The 23,526-nt window shown below is 56.0% G+C and overlaps 1 protein-coding gene across 17 annotated transcripts in view; it reads left to right on the forward strand.

Annotated features, from left to right (window-relative positions):
* TXNRD2 (thioredoxin reductase 2) overlaps positions 1-23,526 on the forward strand; it is a 47,178-nt gene that overhangs the window by 15,801 nt on the left and 7,851 nt on the right. For 15 of the 17 annotated variants that reach the window (XM_055322332.1, XM_055322330.1, XM_055322331.1 and 12 more), the window contains 6 exons: positions 802-872; positions 7,244-7,381; positions 9,299-9,318; positions 10,121-10,212; positions 12,326-12,500; positions 22,586-22,722. In XM_055322332.1, the coding sequence (XP_055178307.1) occupies positions 802-872; positions 7,244-7,381; positions 9,299-9,318; positions 10,121-10,212; positions 12,326-12,500; positions 22,586-22,722 (633 nt within the window). The remainder of the gene's footprint in view (positions 1-801; positions 873-7,243; positions 7,382-9,298; positions 9,319-10,120; positions 10,213-12,325; positions 12,501-22,585; positions 22,723-23,526) is intronic. The other 2 variants (XM_055322339.1, XM_055322338.1) reach the window with 1 other exon arrangement.

Genomic DNA, 23,526 nt, shown 5'->3' on the forward strand with positions numbered 1-23,526 from the left:
GGGTGCCCTGCAGAGGTAACAGGCCCGGCCCCACCCTGCTGGACTTGGACTTGGTGGCTGTCACAACTCCACCTGCCCAGAGAGGAAGGGAGCAGGAGCTCTCTGGCCCAGGGGGAGGCCCAGCAGCTGTCCTGCTCCCCACCCCCTCCCTGGGTGCCTGCCAAGACTCGCTTGTTTTAGTCCTTTTGATTTCCAGACCTTTCGGTTTTCTTTACACAAACCCGAGAAATTCCTGACTTTATTTTTATTGCCAGTTGGAATCATAAGCTGTTTGCGGTCCGCTTCCTCTCCACCAGCACATCTTACTCTTCATGCTCTCATGGGCCACTGAGAGGACGCTGGTCCTGTCTCCCCCACCTGCTCAGGCTCTGCTGGGACACAGAGAGTCCTTACAATTCCTCGGCTCCCTGGTGGGCCTTCAGCCTCATGCCCTTGGGCCCAGTCTGCACCTCCACACCCTGCCTCCCTCTGCTCCCCTCCCATCCTCCCCTCAGCCCAGGGTCTGGGTCAAGAGGAAGGCCCTGAAGGGCAAGGAGGAGAAAGCCACTGGCCATGCCCCAGCTCCCCAGCCACCTTGCACAGGTGAGGAGTGCTGGGCGCCTTGTGCAGGAGGTAGACAGCTCACCAAGTCGGCAGTAGCCTGGCCACCTGTCCCTAGCAGCCACAACCTGAAGAACAGTCTGTGGAGCAGGGAAGCATGCCCATGTTGGGGGCAGTTCTGGTTGAGTTGTGTCTTTAGGAGGGTCTCTGGGGACAGGCCAAGTGATCCTCTTCTCACATTGACCTTTTTTTTCTGGATAGATCGAAGGCGCCTTGGAATATGGAATTACAAGTGATGACATCTTCTGGCTGAAGGAATCTCCTGGAAAAACGTAAGACCCGATGTATGCTTTCACATTCCCCACTGCAGGCAACACACATTGGTCCTCTGTCTCGAGTGCATTCTTTCCTGCCTACTTGAAGGAAGGGAAGGGAGTGGGACTTGTACCCCTTTGGGCAGCTGTTGGCACACGGCAACCTGTGACTGTCTTGGAAGTGGTGCCACACGTCTAACAAAAGGGCAGTGGTTTTCAAACATGGGACCCACCGGAGCCCTGGGATGACAAAGTAAGGCCAGGTCCTCGGGGAAGGCCATTGGCCTCTCCGCAGGTCTGGTTTCAGCATCCTCTTCCTCTGGTTTGAACCTTGAGCTTCTCTGCAATGCCACAAAGCCTCCAGAGCTCTCAGAAACTGTCCCCAGGAAATGGGACGTGCAGTTTGTGAGTGGTTTTACGCCCCCTGAGCAGGTGATGATGCAATGAATGCATTTCCTGTGCCCACAGAGCAGGCTGGTGCGAGGTTCCAGGTCCAGCCAGGCCCTGTGAGTGGCGTCCGGGGGACTTCATGCTCGCAGGGGCCCGAAAGGCCACCAGAGGGCAGCAGAGGCTTGGCCATCAGCAGGTGCTCAGGGAGCCTGGGAACTTGTGTTTGAGAAAATACAGGTGGAAAAGTGTGCCAGGGCGGATGGCCATGTGTGCACCAGTGTACGTGCGGGGGAGTGTGTGTGGTCAGGCACGCGTGAGCTCTCCCCATCACTGTTTCCCACTTAGTGAGGCATCTGTGGTCGGGGTCAGGGCTGCATTCCCCTGAATGGATGTGCTGTAGTTTATCATTCCACGATTCACGAGCATTTCACTTGGCTCTTTTTGTCGTCGTTATGAAACGCTGCAGTGAAAACCTTTCGTGTGCATCGTATCTGCTGTCATATCGTTTCTTACGTGTTCTGTCCACCTGTCAGAGTGGTTTCCTACATGCAGAGAACCCAGGTACAGGGCTTCGCACGTCTTGCGAGCAGGTGCTCCCTCCTGGTGGGCTGCTCCCTGTTACAGATGCACTTGTGCTCACTCCCCTCTTCCTCCTAACCGGGTCATCGGCTTTCTCATGAGCTGTAAAACAGGAAGGAGCCTTTTCTGCTGCTTCTGGGGGGCGGGGGTGTGGAGGCAGTGAATGCCAGTTGTGTTTCTGCCCAAGGCATGTGTGGTCACTCCCAGTGGCTGTGGTCAGGCTCACGCAGGCCGGGGACCCTTTGCCTCTCATCTTCTGCGAGCTCCCCAGGCTGTGCTTTGTGTTTTTACTTAGTAATATTATTTCCTACAGAAGTCTGTAATTTTCACAGTGTTATGTTGATCACTTTTTTCCTTTATGCTGAAATTTTGGGGTTATCTTTTCTTTTATCTTTAGCTAGCTAGTGGGTTAAATGTGACCTGATTCTATTTGCACTTGTTATCATTAGTCATTGTTTCACATATTTACTAGTCACTTAAAACTTAGTGTGTCTGTGAATGTGTGTGTGTGTGTGTGTGTGTATGAGAGAGAGAGAGAGAGAGAATGTGTGTGTAAAAAAAAAAAGAATGTGTGTGTGTGTGTGTGTGTGTGTGTGTGTATTGTCAGCTTGGTCCATGGCCCACTTTCTATCTGGTTTTTCTTTTTTCTTATCTGTTCCTTATCTTCTAGCTGGTTCAAGTACTAGGGCTGTGATCCCATGCCATTTCTATTGCACATTTTCTTGGCTTGTCATGTTGTTTCACTTGCATGATGTACAAATGGTTTTTTGTTTTTTGTTTTTTTTTTTAAACCTACCTCAGATCTTTTTCTACACTTAATGGCTCTTAGATTTATTGCATGTTCAGGAAGGCCTGCTCCACCCCCAAGATTGTTTTTGAAAAAGAGCCCCTGTATTTTCCTTTAGGGCTTTCACAGGTCGGATTTTCCTTTGCATCCTTGGGGCCTTTGCAGTTCATCTTTGATGTGATGTGGTGTGGTGTGGCATGTGGCGTGGGGTGGGGTGTGGCATGGTGTGGCGTGGCATGGCATGTGGCATGGTATAGAGTGGTGAGGCACGGTGCGGCATGGCATGGTGGACTCCAGGCTACCAGGGTCCTGGGTTGCTGACCAGCCAGCCCGTCAAGCCAGTCTGAAAGTTCAGTCCCTGAGTGGAGTTCAGTCCTGCTCTGGCTTCTGACTCTGACTTCCCCGTATCACTGCCACAAGTGCCCAGCACTGGCTTCAGATCTTCTTAGTTCTCTTTTGCCCTGACTCCTGCAGGTAGAACATCGGCCGGCTTTGCCAGCCCCTCCATAGTGGTCTGCTGGCCCCGCGGTTCCAACAGCCCTGAATGTGCAGCGGCCTTGGAGGCCAGCTTGCTGCATGGTGCTCGTGTCCTGTCTGAGGCCACCTGTGCGCTTTGGTCATTGTAGCCTGTAACCAAAGGCCAGCATTTTCTGAATCCTGGTCTTTTGTCAAATTAGTAGCTATGTATTCGGTTCTCTTTGTTTGCTATTTTCCCATTACATATTTTTTGATGATTTTATTTATTTGAGAGAGAGAGAGAACATGAGTGGGGAGAGCAACAGAGACAGAGGAAGACACAGATTCCCGCTGAGCAGGGAGCCCCACATGGGACTTGATCTAAGGCCTGGGATCATGACCTCTACCAATCGACGGAGCCACCCAGGCGCCCCTTCCCATTATATTTTAAAAGCAGTGTCTCAGTGTCCAGGAAGGGGTCAGTTTCTAGCGATCGTCCCTGTAGCCACCGCTCACAGGAGGCCGGGTGTGTGGAGAGGCTGGCCCAGGCCATTGCTCAGGGCTGGACATGGCGGGAGGCCCAGGCGGGCTGGGCACCAGTGGTGAGTGAGGTGGCTGGGGACCCGGGCCCCTCCTCTGTGACTGTGTGCCAGGGCAGCAGCCTGCTCAGCTGGGAAGACACTGCCCCAGATATTTCAATCGGGAAAGAAAGTGCTGTGTTTATTTTCTTCAGAAAAAAAACATTTAGGAGATTTTTTTTTTTTTAAAAAAGCTCTTTCGTTTAAAAGGAATCTAGGTATGTTATTGTTTAAGAAAAAAAAGTGTTTGCAATGTATCAGTCACCCATTCCGTTCTGAGCATGATTTATGTGAGGAAATGGTTTTTTTTAAAAATTAAGCTGGAGATATATCCCTGTACGATGCTTCTGTGAAAATGCGGCTTTTGTCCGGTGCTGTTAATGCAAGTTGTAACAGTGTGATATGGGAGGCAGTGTTTACATGCTGCATTCCTCTGCTGCAGTCAAAATAAGCCCGGAGGGCCTACAGTAGCATTTCTGTATTTTATCAGCTTGGGCTGGGGCTGAGGGGGAGGCCTCCGCTCACACTTGGAGGGGCTGTTTCTGCCAGATTTATTTGCCTTATAAATATTCCCTGTGTTTATTTTAACTCGCCTTTAAAATGGAGCTGAAATTAATATGGACCCGAGGGCTGCCCCTGGCCCCATGGTGCCTCCCATAGCCAAGCGGGGCATTTCTGCTTGGTCCCCGGGAGGCGCGGCCGGGGTGGAGGGTGCCCAGTGACCGGGCCTCGACCTGCAGCGGGTGCAGCTCTCAGCGGCCAGCTCCCCACGACCTGTCTGTCGAGGGCTCCGGATGGGCATAGCCAGCCCCGCATCCCTCATGGGTTCTGCAGCACGCACAGGGCCTTCCTCCTTCCGTCCTTCTCCACGATGGGGCCCGGGCAACATTGAGAGCTTTCAGGGAGCATCTGGGTGGGGCACAGCACCCAGTAGCCCTCAGTAGGGCCTGCGGCTCTTCGGCCTCCGATGGTTGTTCCACACCTTTGCCCCCCGAGCATGGACCCCAGTGGCCACAGAGGCGTTTGGCCACACAGACACGTGAGGAGCTTGCCTGCCCTCCTTTGCTCAAGTCCGGGTGTGGGAGCCCAGGACTAGAGACATGAGAGGGGATGAAGAAGCCCAAGCCTGGTTAGAGAGAAGAGCGAAACAGCCTTGGCCACACAGCTGGCTGCCCAGGTTGGCACCTCGGTGGTCACATCACTTGCAGAATGCGCCATCATATGCAGTGTGAGCTCCCAAGTCTATGAGCATGGCCCTTTGAGGCCAGCCCGGGGCCGGAGGGAGCCCTGGCTGTCCAGACCCTCAGAACCACACCCTCTGCCTGAGGTGGGACCATGTAGGTCTACTCAGCCTCGACCACCCGAGTGCCAGCTCTGTGACTTATTTGGCATTTCTGTTGTTCTTGCTTCTTTGCTTTTCTGTGTAACTCTAGGGCAGACTGAAGAAGTGAGGAGGATTCTGGGGGAAGAACAGGGTCCCTTGGGCGGGTAGCAGGAGCCTCAAGAAACTATTCATCACCCGTGTAGGAAATGGGGTGCAGTGGGGGTGCGCTGCCTTGTATGAGGAGGCTTGGAGACGGCGTGCAGCCCGCCCGGTCCAGATGTCCAGCCCAGCAACTCCGTGGCAGGAGGAGAGAGGGCGGAAAGGGAAAAGGTAGGCAGACCGCCCCATGGTGCCTTTGAGGAGGTAGGCACTGGGGTATCTGGTTCCACCTTTGATCCCACAGCCTGGAGATCTTAGCTCACTCAGCTGGAGGGCCACCTCCTCTTCCAGGCCTTCTGGCCCCAGGCATCCTGGTTGGGACTTGAACCCCGCCTTCCAGCCTGCCCCGCCCAGGATCCTCAGGTCCCCACACCCTGGAAATGTTCAGGTGCCCTTGTGGTGGGGAGTCAAGGTCACTGTGCTCCAAACCCGGTTCCCCGGCCCAGCTGGTCAGCACTCCTGGACCAGCGGGGCTCTGAGCTAACAGCTTCACGATGACTTCAGTGCCATCACCTTTCTCTGACAGCAGAGGACTTGGATGAGAGCAGAGGCGCCTGGGAGCAGCTCTTCTCCCACGTTGGCCTGATACACAAATGAGTTGCCATTTCCAGGTGACAGCCCAGACCCTGCTCTTCCCACTCACTGGCCCAGGACCGTCCACTCTCCTGCAACTGCGCACAGCCCAGCCTTCTGTCCTGGGGGCCCAGGGCTGTGTGAGGCAGGGTGTTTTTGTAACTCAAGCTGATTTAACACTGCCTGTCAGAGCTGGTCCTAGAAGCAGCTTTTTTTTTGACCCTTACTTTAAGTCTGGAAGCCGACTAGGTATTGTGATCGTTTTTCTCTCTCTGTAATTGCCAAAGGGGAGGATATAAATTTTATCTTGTGAAGAACCACAGCCATTTGATTAGGAAAACTCATTGCTTCGAATTTTCTCATTTCCTGCTTAATGTCCACCTTCGTGTGGTGTGACAGCCTTGTGTCCAGCAAAAGGGAGACTGGGTGTCTGCTGGAGACATGGCTACGAGCCTGGAAAGCTCTGCTGACCGCCTCCCTGGCGGGTTCCTATGGCTAAGACATGCCAGGCTTGGAAGATAAGTCCTCAGGGTAGCATCTGTCATGAGGCAAGAACGTAGAGTCTCTGGCTGGTTGGAGGTGGGTCCAGTGTGGGACCCTGACTGGTGGGATGCGGCTGGCAGATCTCAGGCAAGCCCAGAGCCAGCCCCCCCCCCCCCCCCGCTCCCTGTTACCCTCCCCCCAGCCCATTTGGCATTTCCTGCACCAGTGGGGCTGCCAAGGAGCCAGGTGCCTGCCGTGAGGCCCTCACTTTGTGTGGGTGTTCCCCTTGGGGAGCGGATCAGGGGCCTTCAAACTCGAGAGGCAGGTGGAGGGCTCTTTAAGCTGGGGCTTCATGGGTCTGAATTAAGGCTTTTGTTTCTGCTTCCTCCCCCATTCAGATTTTGAACAAGAAAGCCTGCCCTGTGATTAGGCTAATCCCACAGTAGTTATACCTTCGCATGAAATGTTTGCACACCGAAGGGCACAGAGAGCAGAGTTGCCCAGAACACATGTAAAATTGAACCCTGGGGCTCCCGGGATACAGGGTGGTGACTTCCTGTGTGACTAGTGCTTCTGTGTCCGGGTCTCTTAATGTAGTGACAAGGCCAGTGTGTCCATCCCCCAGAGCTCCCTCGGGCCCTCTCTCCAGATCCTACAAGCTGGTCCTGACTTCTCCTGCTGCCAGCAGCCTGCCCTCCTATAGCTGGCAGGGCCGGCACTGGTCCCTGCACCTTGGCAGCTGGCCTCAGCCCCATTGTTCCCAGGCCCCTTTCCTGGCCATGGGTCCCTTCGGAGGCCAGAGGAACTTGTCTGCAGTTTCAGAGCTACCAGTAAAAACAAAACAGAGCTGCTGTCTTCTGGCCCTTCCTACCCCTGGTCCTTCCTACCCCTCGGAATCCAGAGGCACCAGTGTCTATCTGGTTTTGCTTTGGCACTTTCCTCCTTTAGCTCATTTGAAGAGAGTTCTCTGAGTTCTTGGATCCCACATTCTGCAAAGAATAATGATTATTTGATAAATTGGGGGCAGGGAGGGAGTGAAAACCAATACTATTGATCGCAGGGACAAGAAGAGACCCCAAATTACCTTCAAGAAAGCAGGACGCTTGCTCGTTTATGGGATTTCAGCTCTACCCATGCGACCCATGCAGTCAAGGACACCTGCATCTGAATGGCTGAGCTGGCCCTGGCCTTCTCCCAGGTGTGCCCTCTGCCAGTGACTCAGCTGCTGGCCTGAGAGGGGTGGGCACCCATGACTTTGAGGTGGGAGTGGGTGGCTGAGAGCACTTGAGGTGGCTCCATGGGAGGAGCTGGGGGCTCAGCACCTGCAGAGCCTCCTATCCTGCCTCCCTGTCTGGTTCCCCGCCCACATGGTGCAGGAGGCCTGGGAAGTACCTGGGGGCTGCAGAAATCAAGTGGTTTGCCAAAATCAGGAGACCACTTTTCTGCGTCCTCAGCAATGTGATACGAGGGCCTGGAGCTCTCCTGGATGCTGTAGCTGGCAGCCAGCTGGCTCCTGCTGAAGGGGCCACTCAGAGGCAGGAAGCCCCCAAGACAGGCAGAGACAGCCCCTTGTCCCACAGAGGGACTCCCTCAGTACCTGCACGATCTGGCCGTTGGCTGTCTAAGAGGCGTTCGGCCTGCCCTGTGGCCACCCCTGGAAGCAGGGAGCACGGGGCACTCCATGTTTCGCATGGATGCTTTTAGCCAACCTCGTCCTTGCATCAAAGGCGGGATGTTCAAAGCAGTCAAATCCTGCTTGTATTTTAAGTAACTCCTCATTTTGTATCTTAAAGAAAAGCTTATACCTCGCACCATATAAACGTTGAATACAGAAGAAGGTCACGTAATTTTGAAAACGTACTTACACAGAGGCATACATGCTCCACGTGTGCGTGGCTGTGAACACACGTGGACACACACGTCCACCCACGTGCCTATTTCTTAGGCATTGCCAGGCCCGTATGGGGCTGTGAAGGCATCTCTGTGCTCCTGGCCAGCTGTGGGGCCTGGTGTCCCTCTCTACTTTCTCACACTATGAGCTCTGTTCGCTCACCCCGACATACAACTCCAGCAGCATTCTGTCCCCAGCTCTGAGAGGAAGCCGTGTGCCAGTTGCTTCCCGCAGGGCGCCTACAGCAGTATTCCACGGGATATACTGCTTTTTGAAATGGAATTATATCATTAGTACCTGCCAGGATTAGTGCTGACATTGGGCTTATCCATCCTTACATCACCTCCTCTCGTTCAAAGGCTGAAGGGGTGATCTGACAAGCCCACCCACGCGTTGCCACCCGGGCTGGGAATTTTCATTCTGTTTTAGGTTCTGTGCACATGTGTGTATGTGTGCTTGTGTGCATGTGTGTTCATGCATGCAGAGTGGAACTGAATAACAGGAGAGGATTTATACCATCAGGGCATGTATTTTAAGTGACTCTTCTGGGTCCTGTGTCCCCCTCTGCCCCCAGGTACCCTCATCCTTGCTCAGGGGACTATCCTGGCCCTGCCCTGTGGGTGGTGGTCTAGACAGGCACATGTGGGCCTTCCAGCCTGGCCTTCCACAGTCCAGGAATGTCCCGGTCACAGCCAATGCTCTCCCAGAAGCCTCCCTACTGTCTCCTACCCCACCCCACCCCCATCCTGCAAAGCATGTGTGCTTCCATCCCGGCTGCCGAAGACCCAGAGGGGGGACCCCAGGGCAGAGTTTACATTAGGACAGAAGGAGAACCATTTCACTTCTTCTAATGGGATTTGTATTCACACGCCCATGGGCTCCATATCCATCCCCCTCCCAGGACCTTTCACAGACGTGTGTTGTTTGTCACTGACCACACACATCCTTCACCACCAGGCAATTTTCTGATTCAGCGACACCGTGTTTGTCATGTATTTCACAGTCGGAGCCCCTGGGAAGTGGGTTTTGTACGTTGGGACAACCTGTTTGAACAGTTAGCCTCAGCTGACTCATCAGCAGTGACGCATCAGCTGACCAGGCACCTTGCACGAAGCAGAAGGGCCCCGTCCCCACCGCGGAGGCCCTGGTCAGGGCAGCTGCTCGCGTGCCACGGTGGGCCACACTGGGGGCTCACCGCTCTCTCTGTGTCTGTTCCCCCAACAGGTTGGTGGTCGGGGCCAGCTGTATCCTTTGCTGGCATGCAGGTGACAGCCGGTCGGGCTCGCAGTCCCAAGAGTGGCAGCTCGGTTCCTACAGCCCCTCCCCCCAGCTCTGCCTTCCGGAAGGAGTGCAGGCTGCCGCCCGGAGCCAGCCACTTACAGGGCCACTCAGGGCAGATGACCTGTACTCAGGGGACAATTTAAGGCTGACCTTTGAGGCTAGGGCTTCCTGGAGGCGTTTCCTGAGCCACACACTGCGACGGCTGAGTCCATTGGGGCAGCTGAACACAGCCGTGAGGCAGGTGGTGCTCCCTGGAGGCAGCCCCATCCAGGCCCGTTCCTTCAGAGGGAGCAGTAACTCCAGAGAGGGTCAGGAGAGGAGCCACGGGAGGATCTGAGGTCAGGGGAGGGGATATCTGAGGGGAGATGAGAGCTGGGTCGGCTAGCTGGGAACATGGGTGGAAGGCTGCTGTTTCATGTCTTTCATGAAGGAGATTCTTCTGTTGCTACTTAGACCCCTTGGGGGTGGGCCTGGCCCCTAAGACTGACATTAAACTCCAGGGAGCCTGGACAGATGCCCCATGGAGGCAGAAGCCGCCTGGGCCCTAGGTGCCCACATTCTGTGGCTTCCGGAGTCCCCCCCGCCCCCCATGGACATGTGTTTGTGAGAAGCAGGTGTGGGAAGGGGGCTCTGTGGCTGGTGTTGGGAGCCCCCTCAGGCTGATTGGAGGTTGGTGGGGCAGCGGGTGGCTGGCTAGGGCACTGGGGGGTCTCGCCCCTTGGCTCTTGATGTCATGATCCATTAGCGTTCCTTAGCCTCCAGCAGATGTGGCCCTGGAGTGTGCTGGCTTCCTTACGGGGCTCGGACTGGACACCACCATCATGATAAGAAGCATCCCCCTCCGGGGCTTTGACCAGGTATGGCCACGTGTGCCCAGCTCCCGCCCTGTCCTCTCTCCTGGACAGGTGCAGGTGTGGGCTGGGAGTGAGGTCTCAGTCTTTAGAAACTGGCCTTCAGTTGAATGAGGAGATTGTTCCCAAAATATAAAACACCTACCAAGAGTGTGGAAGGAAGGCTGGCACATGGAACATATGGCAACTTCCCACTGGACCAAAGGGGGATGTTGCTGGGCACATCAGGCCAGCCTCACAGACCACAGGGTTGAATCAGCTCTTCTAGTCGTTCCATTAGTGCATCAGCGAACGCGCTGTTCTCTCTTTCTCTTGCTGAGCTCCTCTGGTGTCTTAATGGGGTGCCACCTTCCCAGGGGTAGCGCCAGGTTGGGAAGTGGGTGCTAGACTGGGGAGGCCCTGGGTGACCACCTCAGGAGATTGGCAGCCCCTGCCCACACTCCCTGTCACCTGCCGTGTATGGAAAAGCTGTAGTTTGTGAGGCAGGATGAGCACTGGGTGGCTCTGCTGGCCACCCCCCACCCCTCCCTGAGCACTCAGTGTCCGCACAGCCTCTGAGGCCCCGCCTGCCTGAGGGCCCACGTCCTGCCCGCTGTACCGGGCCACCTTGCAGGGTCCAAAGGGTGCCAATTGTCCTGATCCCCATCTGGGGCATAGACACCCCTGCTGACAGCAGAGGCTTGTCAGGAGCCATGTCAGGAGCTCATGGCTTGTTGTTTTTTCAAACTAAAAACTCTTCAAGGAAGAATTACCTGTTAAAAGCTAAGTCTAGAACTATCACCGTCAAAATATCAAAACGTGCTCCCACGTGCCTGAGAAGAAGGACAGCGCCCGTCCATCTGCAGTCTGGGCTCTCGGGCCTGGTGAGCTCTTGCAGAGGGAAGCAGTGGGTCTTCTGCGTCCGGCCCCCAGCCCGAGCCCACCTGGTGGATCCCTGGCCCTCTGCTTGTGGACTAAGTGCCTGCAACGGTGCCGCAGCATCCCCAGGAGGTCTCTGTGCCTCGGGCTGTGGGTAGAGTATGCCAGGCAGCAGACAGCAGCCACAGGAGGCTCTGCTGCGGGATGCAGAGAAGGACGAGGCCTGTGGAGCAGAGGAGCCTGTAGGAATGAGGGCTGCTCGGAGGCCTGGCCTTCCAGCCCAGGAAGAAGTTGGAGACCGACGAGACGGGGTGCCCTGGACACGGGGCATGGTCGTGAGGCCAGGTGACCCAGGCCCTGCCTCAGAGGAGGACGTGCAACCCCGTGGCAGACCTGGGGCCAGTGGTCTGGCCGTGTGGCTCAGTTGGGTCCAGCGGTTCCCCCCTCATTCTGTGACAAAGACTCCAGGCTTGTCAGACATCCAGAGGGACCAGCAGCCTGCACTTCTGTTCCCATGACCGGTGTGACAATCCTGAACAGATTAATAAATCTAAATGAGCAGACACCAGAGGGTTGAAACAGTGGCTTTTGTTTTCTCTTAAAAGAAAAAGCTGTGTCCAACTGGGGCTGGCGTGCATGAGTCCCCACAGTGGCCCAGGAGCCGGGGGGTGTGGAGCCTCTAGGCTGGGAGGAGGGAGCCCTCTGTGCAGGTGTCCCAGCCGCTCCCATCCCTGACCACACGTGCTACCTTGCATATCTTGGTGGGGAGCAGAGGGGCCTGCCTACCGTCCCAACTTCCCAGGGGGTGACAGCATTTGGCAGGGGTGGAGGGGTGGCAGGTGTGGGGCAAGTACCATCTGGGTCAGCCAGGCCAGGACCCCCAGGAGAAAGGGGTGCTTCTCTGTCATTGCTCTTAGCATTCATTCATCAGCATCTAGAGAAGAGCCCAAAGGTGAAGTGTGTCCTAACGGAAGGGCCCCAGGTCCTTGGATGAGGAGCTGGGGGAAGGGGGACATCAGATCTGTCCCGGTCTAGCCCTCAGCTCCACAGAGGACGAGGGGAGCCAGAGGGAGGGATGGACTGAGGCCACGTAGCAGAGGAGGAGGAGCACTGGGCCTTCTCCTTCGGAGGGACCTTTCTTGGGCTCCTCTAGGGCTTTTTCAGGCAGGCAGGAGGCCACGTCCTTTCTTCCCGTAGTCCTCAGGAGTGGACGTTTTCACTGCCGCCTGGGCCTCACAGCATGTTCTCTTGTGCTTTACAGCAAATGTCTTCCTTGGTCACGGAATACATGGCCTCTCAAGGCACCCGGTTCCTGAGAGGCTGTACCCCCTCAAGAGTGCGGAGGCTCCCAGATGGCCAGCTCCAGGTTACCTGGGAGAACCTCACCTCCGGCAAGGAGGACATGGGCACCTTCGACACTGTCCTGTGGGCCATAGGTAAGGGTGTGCCGAGCCACGTGGGAGCCACACACGGAGACCCGCAGCGCCGCCTCCCCTTCCTGCTGTCTCCAGGGCCCCCCTCGTTCTGCTGGCTTTCAGGTGGGCCAGTTGTCGCAGCACACCTCTTGGGCCATCATAACAGCCCGTGGGATTGTTTCCATTACCTCTGGCAGGTTGGTTTGAGCTCTGCAGGAGTAGATGTGTTATTGGCCTTGGTGTACGCCACACTTTGCAGATTTCCAGAGATGGCTCAGTGATGGGGCGCAAGCCTTGGGCCTTTCTCAGCCGCACATGGGCTGGCTGGCAGCTTGCCCACCAGGGGTTGCGTTCTCATCCTCCTGTTCTCTGCAAGGTGTGAGTCCAGCTTTTTGTGGGAGTGAAAGCCAAGCAGGCATGGCTGGACACAATTAGCCCATTGCTGGCCTTGCCAGGAATCCTCCCTCCCACGCTGGCTCCTCCCTGCACCCCAAGGGGCAGGATGGAGAGTGGGGATGCAGGGGGCTAGGAGCCTGCCCTGGACTGGTCTGAGGGAAGGGATGGAGCAAGGCAGGAAGAGCAGAGAGCTGAGATGCATGCCCATCGTGAGCCTACTTGTGGCTGGGGCACGGTGGCGCTGTGAGCGGGCTCTGGCCGCTGACAGGTTCTTGTTAGTGGGGGCGTGTGGAGCTGGGTGCAGCACACCTTCTCCAACATTGTGCCCACCTCGATACCTGTCTTCTAGGGTTGAAATCTCATCGTCCTAAGCCCCCTCTCTGCTTGCATGTTAGAAATAGGAGAAATCCAGGTCTTCCTTTCAGCATTTCTAGTTCCCTGGGTCTCTCTGGCTGAGCCTGGTCAGGTGTCCTCTCCCTGTGGACCTGGGCTCAGAACCTGTGTAGCTATGAGAATCATCATCTGCCTCCAGGTCAATTAATCGAATGTTTACTGAGTGCTCAGAGGGGTGTCATGTTGGCGTTTGTCAGGACCTGCAGTGAGGCTCCCAGGAGGAACAGAGCTGCATCTACAGAGCAGTGTACTTCTGAGAGGCCTCTCTGGTCTTCCTGAATTCTCAGGGGGCTTGGAAATCAGACGACGAAATAAATTCTAGAGGAGCCGGAGCTCTTCACTTGTGTGGGGTCAACACGAGAGGATTTCAGGAGCAAGGAAAATGCCTTGGAGTTGATTTCCTGCCTCTTGCCCAAAATTTAGTTAAGGACCATAAGAAATATTCTTGTTCAAATTGTAAAAGTAAATTTGAGTAGCTTTATTTTGAACACTGTGACAGATTGTGTAACTACTCAGATCCAGAAGCCGAAATTGACATTTATCTTAAACTCCATTCTAAAAGGCAAGGTGGTGAGCTTGTCCCCTCGCATCCGCACCCCCAGCCTCTTCCTTTGTCCCCCTGATATCACTTCAGGGTACCCACCACCCACACCCGTCCTCTTGCCATTGGACAGAGGCAAGGGCCTATACCCATATGCCATCAGCTCAGCCCACGCTGATGGCAGTGGCTCAGAGGGCAAGGGGCACAGCCCTTGGAAAGCCTCAAGGTCCTCCCAGCTTCCAGACAGGTCCCTGGTGGGCGACAAGCAGAGCCCCTGGCGCTCAGGCCTGCCCTCCCCGCCCCCCCCACCCCACAGGAGTCCATTTCATTTTCTGTATTTTCAAAAAGAGCATCCCCCAGACAGTCTGCCTGGCGTGATTGATGCTGGGGGTGGAAGCTTTTCACAGTCCTTGGCCTTTGACCTTGCTTCCCGAGGCGGCGCTGCGGTGGCTGGCGGTGGCGGCGGTTTCTGGCACGCCTTCTGGGGCTGTACGGGCATGTGCTGACTTTGCTGCTCGCTCCCGGGCCAGGTTTTGTAAACAATCAGGAGCCGCTTCCCAGTTCAACAACTGGGAATGTTTTCTGCTGGTTTACCCCGATAAGCCTTTAACCGAGCATTATTTCTGTTCGCAGTAAAGGATGATCTGATCCAGGAGGTTAAAATAAAACACCCAGGGGGCTGAAGGGCTGGCACAGCCAACAGCTCCCGGACCATAGGTCCTGCCCTAGTGGTGAGCTCCGTGTGCACGCAAGCTGGGCTTTGACGTGTGTTAAAAACCGGAGAGAAGGATGCCCCTCGTATCGGGAGGACACATACCCAAGGCTACAAGGAGCTTCCCTGAGGCTGGGCTGGCGCCTGGGTCCCCGCGGGTGAGGACAGTGTGCGAGGGGACGGTGACGTGGGCCTGCAGTCTGCAAGCCCAGGAGGACTCGAGCCTCTTCCTCGGCCCAGCCTTGATCCCCACGTGGTGGATTAAACACATTAGCAGTTAAAGCAGTTAATTGCTGTGCAGGGGGCCGGCTCATTGTTTGTCTCTGAATCACCCACCCACACCAGGTGTCTCAGATAATAGACTGGGAACTTGCAGCGAGGAGGATTTCCTGTCTGCAGATGTGCCGATTACGGTGCTGAGTGAAGACAGTCAGCCTGCACCCGCCGCGGGCTCCAGTTCACCCCATGCAGTTAACCAGTTGTGGCCTGAATCCTCAGCCATCGGGGGTGGGGGGCAGGGGCAGGACGGGGCGTCTGGTGGACACTCGCGGGTGGAAACCCTTCCGAGCCGGAGTGCGGCTGAGCTTTAGCTTCGACTTTGTTTTGGAGGCTCTCGGAGGGAAAACCGGCCGCTGGGACGCCGTGGCCCTCAGCAGCTCTAGCCTCTCGGAAGGTTTCCCGTCCCTCTTTCAAGGCCAGGGAGGTGGCTCTGGGGCGTCCCTCCCTGGGCCACAGGAGTCCTGCCACGGTCCAAAGGCCCAGACGGTGTCCCCATCTGGAGTGTTGGGGAGGGCTGTCCTGGCCTGCTCAGCAGTCCCCTTGCTCTGTTAGGGAGCAGGCATTTCCTCTACCTTGGACTTTGTCTTAGGGGAGTTGGTGTTGCCTACCTGTGTGGAAGACCCACAGGTAACCTCTGAGCCTCTAAAATGGTATAAAGAGGGGGAGCCTGGGTGGCTCAGTGGTTGAGCGTCTGCCTTCAGCTCCGGTCATGATCCTGGGGTCCTGGGATCGAGTCCCGCATTGGGCTCTCTGCGTGGAGCCTGCTTCTCCCTCTGCCTGTGTCTCTGCCTCTCTCTCTATGTCTCATGAATACATAAATAAATAAATCTTTAAAAACAAAATAGTATAAAGAGAGCCAGCAGGCACAGGGGGCCCAGCTTTAGAATTTTTTTTTAAGATTTTATTTATGTATTTGATAGAGAGCATGCACACATGCGTGGGAGAAGAGCAGAGGGAGAGGGACAAGTCGACTCTGCGCTGAGCGCAGAGCCCGACATGGGGCTCGATCCCATGACCCTGAGATCACGACCTGAGCTGAAATCAAGAGTCAGACAGTCAGCCAACTGAGTCACCCAAGCATCCCCACCCCGGCTTTCCAACTTTGAATCCAGCTACCACACTGAGGACCCCACCCCATGTTCAGTCCACCTACACAGAGTGTGCACATGGACCACACCAGCCAGCTGGTGGCACCCGTGGGGACAGTGAGGGGGCCTGTAGTGCCCAGGAGCGGAGTGCGTCTGCCAGGATGGGCTGCAGCCCGAGCCTCCCCCCTCTACCCTGAGGACTGCTTGCTCCAGTTTACAGGAGGCGCCTGGCACAGCTACATTCAGCTGATGTCTCCTCCATGCCGCAGACATGCCCCTTCAGGTCCCCCCGAGTGCCGAGTGCTGGGCTGCAGCTCTGGGGGCTACAGACCGAACAGAAGGGAGCCCCCAAGGTTGGGAATTTATAGGTGGGAGTGCTCTGAGTCCAGCCAGGAGGAGGGAACAGTCCAGGCCCTGGTGCCTCCGGACAGCCATGGCTGGCTCTGGGCTGCTGGGGAGGGGCTGGCTGAGCATGGGTGCCGCCGTGTTGAGAGAAGCCCAGTCCAAGGCCACCAGGCCTCTTCTTTGGGCCTGTATCTAGCTATGGCCATAGGAAACTGTGTGGGGCCAAGTTCTGTGCGTGAGCCTCTCATAGTCTAACACTTTTTTTTTTTTTTTTAGCACGGAGGTCAGGTTTGTGAAAGACTCAAATCTGCTTGTGTGTGTGGTTGTCTGGGAGGGGAAGAAGACATTCATGGAGCTCTTCCTGTAGGCACCTCCCATAGGCCGAGGGAAGTGGCTGGGCCTGAGGCCATCCACGGCCGTCCCCACCACACCACGTGGCCTTGATGGTGCACCATTGCGCCCAGCACCATTGGGTCCATGGCTGTCATTTATTTTGGCTTTGGGTCATGGTGGTGCTAACCCATCATGGAGGCCAGGCAAGGGCAGCAAGAGAGCAGCCCCTTGTGCTCCCAGACTGGCCCTCTGCCCTCTGCATGGGATGCCCTGCATGGCCAGGGGCCTGCGAGCTGGCTCCTGCCTGTGTCCAGGGTCGCCTCCGCCTCCACAGCCATCAGACCCAGGCCGGCCTACCTTCACGCTCGCAGTCTTTTTGCCAAGTCACCTTCAGTATGTATGTATGTATGTACTTATTTATTTATTAAAGATTTTATTTATTCATGAGAGACAGAGAGAGAGAGGCAGAGACGCAGGCAGAGGAAGGAGCAGAGCAGGCTCCATGCAGGGAGCCCGATGTGGGACTCAATCCCGGGACTCCAGGATCACGCCCTGAGCCGAAGGCAGATGCTCAACCGCTGAGCCACCCAGGTGTCCCACCTTCAGTATTTATGGTTAGAACTTGGTGGAAGCTAGTTGCTTTAAAAAAACAGAAGAAGAAGAGGAAGAGGAAGAGGAAGAGGAAGAAGAAGAAGAAGAAGAAAAGAAGAAGAAGAAGAAGAAGAAGAAGAAGAAGAAGAAGAAGAAGAAGAAGAAGAAGAAAAAGAAAGAAAGAAAGAAGAAAGAAGAAGGAGAAGAAGGAAAGCCTTAGTGAAATGCTTTTGGAGATAAATGGGCATCGTTTATATGCATTAATGTGCACTATTTAAATTTTGCAAGCACTACTGGGAGCAATCAACCAGCAGGAAGGTTATATTGATGTTTGTAATTATAGTTATAATTACCACCTGCCAGGGAACATGTTCCTCTCTGGGGTTCCTGTGGACCAAGCTATAACTGGGCCGAGCTAGAGGCCCCGCCAAGTTCCAGGGCTGACTGTGGGGTTAGGAGCCCACGCGAGCTGTTTTATGTGTTGCCGGTGGTACACAAAGGCTTAAATCGGAAAGGCCTGTGTGTTTCCGCAGGGGAGGCGCTGAGAGGGGTCTTTAGGATTCTCTAGGGAGCAGTGGCCGGTGCTGGGGGTCACAGTAAGCCGCCAGCCTCAGATCACTTATTCATTCAGCAAACGTTGAGCCCTGCCTGGGCCCCAAGCCCATGTACTCTGCCCTGCTTGGGGGGCTTGAGGTTGTGGCTGGGGCTCTGGGGCTTGCATAGAAGGGGCCATTCATGGAAATAAAAGCCCTTTGCTATTATCCTTTGCCCTAAAGTCTCAAAGATGATAAGAGACATATAATAAATTTTTAAAAGGCCTCAAGAACTCTGACTGGAGGTGCCAAAAGCATGAGTTCCACCTTCTGTGTCTGGCCCAGAGTGCCCACAGGCCAGCGTGGGAGGGGGGAGTAGCTGGCTCTGGGGAGCCACACATGTGCCTCCCAGGAGGGGTGCCCGGGGTGGGCCCTCCGTGAACCTGTGTGGGGTTGCTGGCCCAGGCTCCTGGACCCCCGTCCTCCCGGCCCTGGGTTTCAGGCTGCTGCTTTTACACATTCACTGCATCTGTCTAATCAGAGCCCCTCATTCACCCTGTCATACTCCTGCTGGCACTTAAATCTTACCTCATTACACGGATTGCCCTTCACTCGTCGGAACGTGTGCTCCAGGCAGGCGTGAAATTGGAGGGAATGCCCGTCTTCCTGTAACAGGGTGAAGGAGGCAGAGGAAACTGCGTGTGTCCAGTCGTCTGCATCCCTGTGTCCAGCTGAGGAGGTAGTCATGACCGCCAGCCACCGTCTGGGAAGTATCTGACCTTCCGCCTTCTGCGGCCTCCTCCAGCTGGCTGGGTGAGCGTGGTGGCCGGGCTGTCTCCCTGGGCCGGTAGCAGCAGCTGTGGAACTCCAGGGTAGCGAGGAGAGGGCCGGCCTGGTCCAGCTGCAGTGAGAGCTCTCAGGAGGAATGCGGCCTCTTGCACCGCTTCAGAGCCCCGGGGTGTCCTGGCTGCTGGGCCTGGGGAGGGAGGGAGGGACTGTCTTGCCTCTGTGACACCAGGAGTCACACGGTCCCCTAGGGGGCTCAGGTCAGCAGACAGGGCTGAGCCTGATGAAGGGGGCACCTCCAAGGGCCCATCCACATGTTTATCTGAACATTGCCTCTGAGGAGAAAGTGAGAACAGTTTGCATCTGGAATCTGAGCGCCCTCCCTCATTGTGGTAAATATGATGGAGTGTCATTTGAGTATCATGTGAGAAGCTCTTACAAGGCAATAAAGTCATGGAGATACGTATAAATGACAAAAAGGCAAGAAAGTGGAAGTTCACACAAGAAAACACAGCTACTTAATACGTGGCCCAAAGTACGCGGTTATACTGGTAAATGTGCTGGCAATCAAAGTGGAAATGACAACAGCAGTGGGAGTGAAGGAGCAAGCCCAAGAAGGGGCCGTCTGCGTGGGCACAGCTCCCGGCCCTGTGCCAGGGAAGCCCTGCCTGCTGGCCAGCCTCCCTCTGAGGACACGTTCCAAGGGACTAAACCAATACGATCCCTGCATCCCATCCCGGGGTGTCTGGGGAGCGGAGATGTGGGAGCCGGTCCAGGAGAGCCATTCAGCCCACTCGGCAGACCAGAGCTGGTGCCAAAGAACTGAGGCCCCAGGGGGCAGAGATCCCTCAGTGCACGGGGTGGATGGCCTGCTGGGGGTAGGGAAGCACTATGTGAGACATACAGGGTGATGCATGGGGTGGTGCCATGGGGACTCCTCTCTTCTCCCAAATCGCCTGAGGAGTGATACCTTTATTTTTGTATGAGGGAAATTGTCAGGGAGAAGACTTTGGGGGTTGCCTGAGTCTTGCTTCTGACCCAGACTGGGCGCTGTCCGTGGGGCCAGAGCTGCCCTGCTTGCACGGCCAGCCACTGGGTCCCCACCCCAGCACCCATTCTCTGTCTTCCTTGGGAGCTCCAGGCTTGAGCTGAGTGGGGGCCCTGCACCTGTGGGGAGACATGAACCTGATCTGAGCACAAGGGAACGAACTTGGAATGTCCTGGGGTATGTCTCTCCCTCCTCCATGACCACATCCAGGTTGTTTGCTCAGTGAGGCCCACATCCTGGTTGTGGCCACATGGAGCTGGCGGGGGCTTACTACAGCTCGGGGGCATGGCCCCACAGAATGGGGTGCCTGGGTGGAGCTAGACCCCTGCCCAGGCCTCCCCGCCCCCCACCCCAGGCCCTGCCAGCACAGCTTCCAAAACCTGATGTGCCCATGGCTGCCCTTTGAGGGCCATCTCTGTTTGGTGCAGCCTCTTTTTTTTCCTTCACTGTTCTTTCCAGAAGTATCAGTAGACTGCCTTCCACAAGTTGGGCATATTCATTCTGTCTACCCCCACTGCTGTTCCTTTTAACAGCATCTTGATATTTTAAATTCATCTGATATTCTTTGAGACCTTGGATGTGATTAGACTGACATCTATGAGGTGTGTGGTTCCCATGGTTACCAGGAGATATAGGAGGAAACGTTCCTGGCCTCTACTGACCGGTCAGGCAGGAGCGCAGCATGGCCCATGGTCTGTGGGCCTCCAGCATTGTCCTCGGACACTCCAGCCTCAGCCTGGAGCAATCGCCAGGAGGCCATGTGCCTGCTGTATGCCTGCCCGCCAGAACTGGGGGTCTGGGGAGAGCCTGAGGGCCCAACTCTGAGTCCTCCCTACCTGCAGGGACCCTCGGCCCACTCCGCAGACCCCCACCAGGCCTGCCCACTGGGCCCAGCTCCTTCCTTGCTTGAGGCACAGCACATTCTAGTCCCTTCCTAGACTCAGGGTTCCCAGGCTGCCTCGTCCAGGGCAGGACGCTGACCAGTGTGGCAGGGTGCGCCCTGAACGCCCGTGCGTCTCCATTCACAGGACGGGGGCTGGCCCCAGTGCTGTCAGAGGGCAGGGACCTCCAGAGCTTCCTGTCTCGCCACCGGTGTCTGGTATGCTGGGCTATGGGGGGTCGGCCCGCCCAGCACCTGATTGCTGCGGCCAAGCGGAGTGAAGAGGCCAGAGCCGGCTCCCCGTGAACTTGAGAAGCGTGGCTTAGTTGAGTCTCTGTGTTTTGACTTCCCACTCTGGGAGAGCAGCTGGAGACTTAAGGTTTCCCTTTCACAGGACTAGGTCTACCAGATGTTCAGATTGGCACCACCCGCCACCCGACCTCTGGTGTATCTGAGCCACCATGAGCTGTGGGAACCGGGCCTTTGAAACCGTTCGTCTTTGCCTTCAGGGGATACCGGGAGCCCCCGGAGCCCCAAGGGGCTGCCACTGCCTTCCCAGGGCCCCACAGGAAGGGCCGTCTTTGCCACCCCCGGCTCAGTGAGGCTGCATTGTCTCAGGCTGGGAGCAAGGCGCCTGTGCTGGCAGCCCCTGTGACAGCCCCTGTGACAAGGCCCAGGGCTGGAAGCACGTGAAGCCTGGCAGGGAGGCCGGTGCCACCATCTCCTGCCCCTGCTGGCCTTTGCGTCCAAGGTGTGCTCATCAGTATTAGCCAAAATGACCGCACCCTGTGCTTGGTTTTGGGCTCTTTCTGCCCGTCTCCATTCTTGGCTCTAGAGGTCTCCAGGCTGGGGATGTGGGCCAGGCAGGAGCCACAGGCACCCGAGCGGAGGAGCTGAGGGCTCCTTGTGTGGAGCTGCCCACGGCCTGACTCTAGCCCCATGTGCTCAGCCCTGCACTGGCTGCTGGAGAGGGTCTGTGGGGCCGGCCCTGAGCAGGACGTAAGTCTGCCTCCTCCAGAGGACATCCTGCTGCCTGACTGGGGACAGCAGGCCTCAGCTTATTCATGCAAACACCGTCTGGTGGCAGGATAAAAGCATTAATCCACCACGAAGCACCGTCCTGTATGAGCCTACAGGAGGAGCACCCTGTGGGAGAGTGGGAGCCCCAGCGTCACGGGCGGAGTGGGAGGGATGATGCCTTACCCCAGGAAGGGCCACGTGGAGACTCAGGAGGCCGTCCCCCAGAGGTGCTCCACAGAGACTGAGACACACACGTGCATCCCGGCACCGCTGGAAAGTGTGCACATGTGACAGGAGCCACAGCTTCTGTGAGAGGCCCGGGTTCTGTATATTCCATGGCCTCTCCCCTTAGGGCCCGGTGGTGTCTGCAGCTACAGCTGTGGTGACCTCTGATCATGCTCTGCTGTGTCCACCGGGCATCCAGGCCTGATGTGGGCCGGCTCCTCAGAGCTCAGCCCCGTGGTGGGGAAGGGTTGAGATCACCGTCCAGGGAGGGGGCACACACATTCTTGGGTTGTCACTACTTCTAGACTTTTTCTGTGGTCAGAAGCCATAGGAACTTTGTATTAAAAAAAAATGAATTTCCAATTCAAATTTGACTTTATGTTGTTTTAACTGTCTTTGAATGGCACATAAGGTCTGTCTGCAGCTTTATTTATTGTTTGGACATAATTCTCTTAGGACACATGGTGGGAATATGGGTTCCCATAGTCTCCTGAGCAAATTATCTCTGTATATACTCAGTTATCAGCTGCATATCCAATGAGGCCCATTTGTTTCAGGTTCTTTACAAGGTACAGGAACTACCCCCCCCATTTTTTATTTATTTGTTTTTGTTGTTTGGATATAAAAACTATGTATATGATTTAAAAACCAAAATTGTGTTGCAGGATGTATACAGAGAAGGCCTATCCCTGTCTCTGCGTCCTCCACCCCTTTTCCTTCCTTTCTGTTCCTCCGGGTCCTGCTCCTTTGTGCAGATAAAGGTGTAGGGGTGGATGTGCATGCGTGTGAGGCCCACAGAGGCTGGGAGCCCCTTGACGCTGCTGTGCTTGACGTCTTCCCAATTCCAAGTGCGCATGCTGGCAAGTGTTCTGAATAAACCAAGGAATCTCCGTCAGACCTGCTACAAGTCTTTCAGCTTTCTCTTTACTTCTTCAGGTCGAATTCCAGAAACCAAAAGTCTGAATTTGGAGAAGGCTGGAGTAAACACCAACCCCAAGAGTCAGAAGATCCTGGTCAATGCTCAGGAGGCCACCTCCGTCCCCCACATTTATGCCATCGGAGACGTAGCAGAGGTACAGCCTGCACCTGCCCATGGTCTCGCACCCCATCCCCCAACCCCAGCCTGCATCTGCCCCCCATCCTCGCGCACCTAACAAGGCTCACGGAGCCTCTGGGCCAAACCCCAAGTGCTGTTGGACTCAACTTCTGGGAAGGATTGGTCACCAGCCTCTGCTTGCTCGAATGTTCCTCCTTTCTGTCTGGAGCAATGGGGCAGGCTTAAAAACCCAAAGCGCCATCAGCAAATTGCTATTCTGAAATCTCCCCACGTGTGGCTCTGAGGGAAGGACATCTGTTTGCACACAACGTGGGCCTCGACTTCCCGATGGCAAGCTGGAGGTGCAGAGCCCTGGAAATGCTGCTGCTGGGCACAGCCTTGTGGCTATCCTGGCCCTGCAACACCGAGCTGACCTCCTGGCCTCGGTTTACCTTCTAACTTGTGGGCGGGTCAGTACTCTCCCTGCCCAGGCTGTCAGATGGGGACAGGGCATGTGGACACAGCCCCACTCACCAAGCCTGCCTGGTCCTCCCCTGCGGGTCCCTGGTGGAAGCCTTACCCTGGCCTGGGAGGCATCTGGTCAGCACCGCACCCCTCTTTGTAGCCTCTTCATGGCTGGCCAGCTGTGGGACCCTCACATTCCCAAAGCCTCAGGAGCCGTCGGCCTATCCTGTACATGCACAGCGTGGCCTTAGGAAGGTGGCTCGGGAGAGACCCTGGCAAAGGAGCCTGAGAGATACACCGGGCCCCCTAGACTCCTGCGGACCTCTTGGTGGCCAGACCTGCCAGCATCCTGCCAGCGTTCCTGACACGTTAGCTT

Source organism: Nyctereutes procyonoides, unplaced genomic scaffold, assembly GCF_905146905.1.
Source record: "Nyctereutes procyonoides isolate TBG_1078 unplaced genomic scaffold, NYPRO_anot_genome, whole genome shotgun sequence".
Taxonomy (NCBI): domain Eukaryota; kingdom Metazoa; phylum Chordata; class Mammalia; order Carnivora; family Canidae; genus Nyctereutes; species Nyctereutes procyonoides.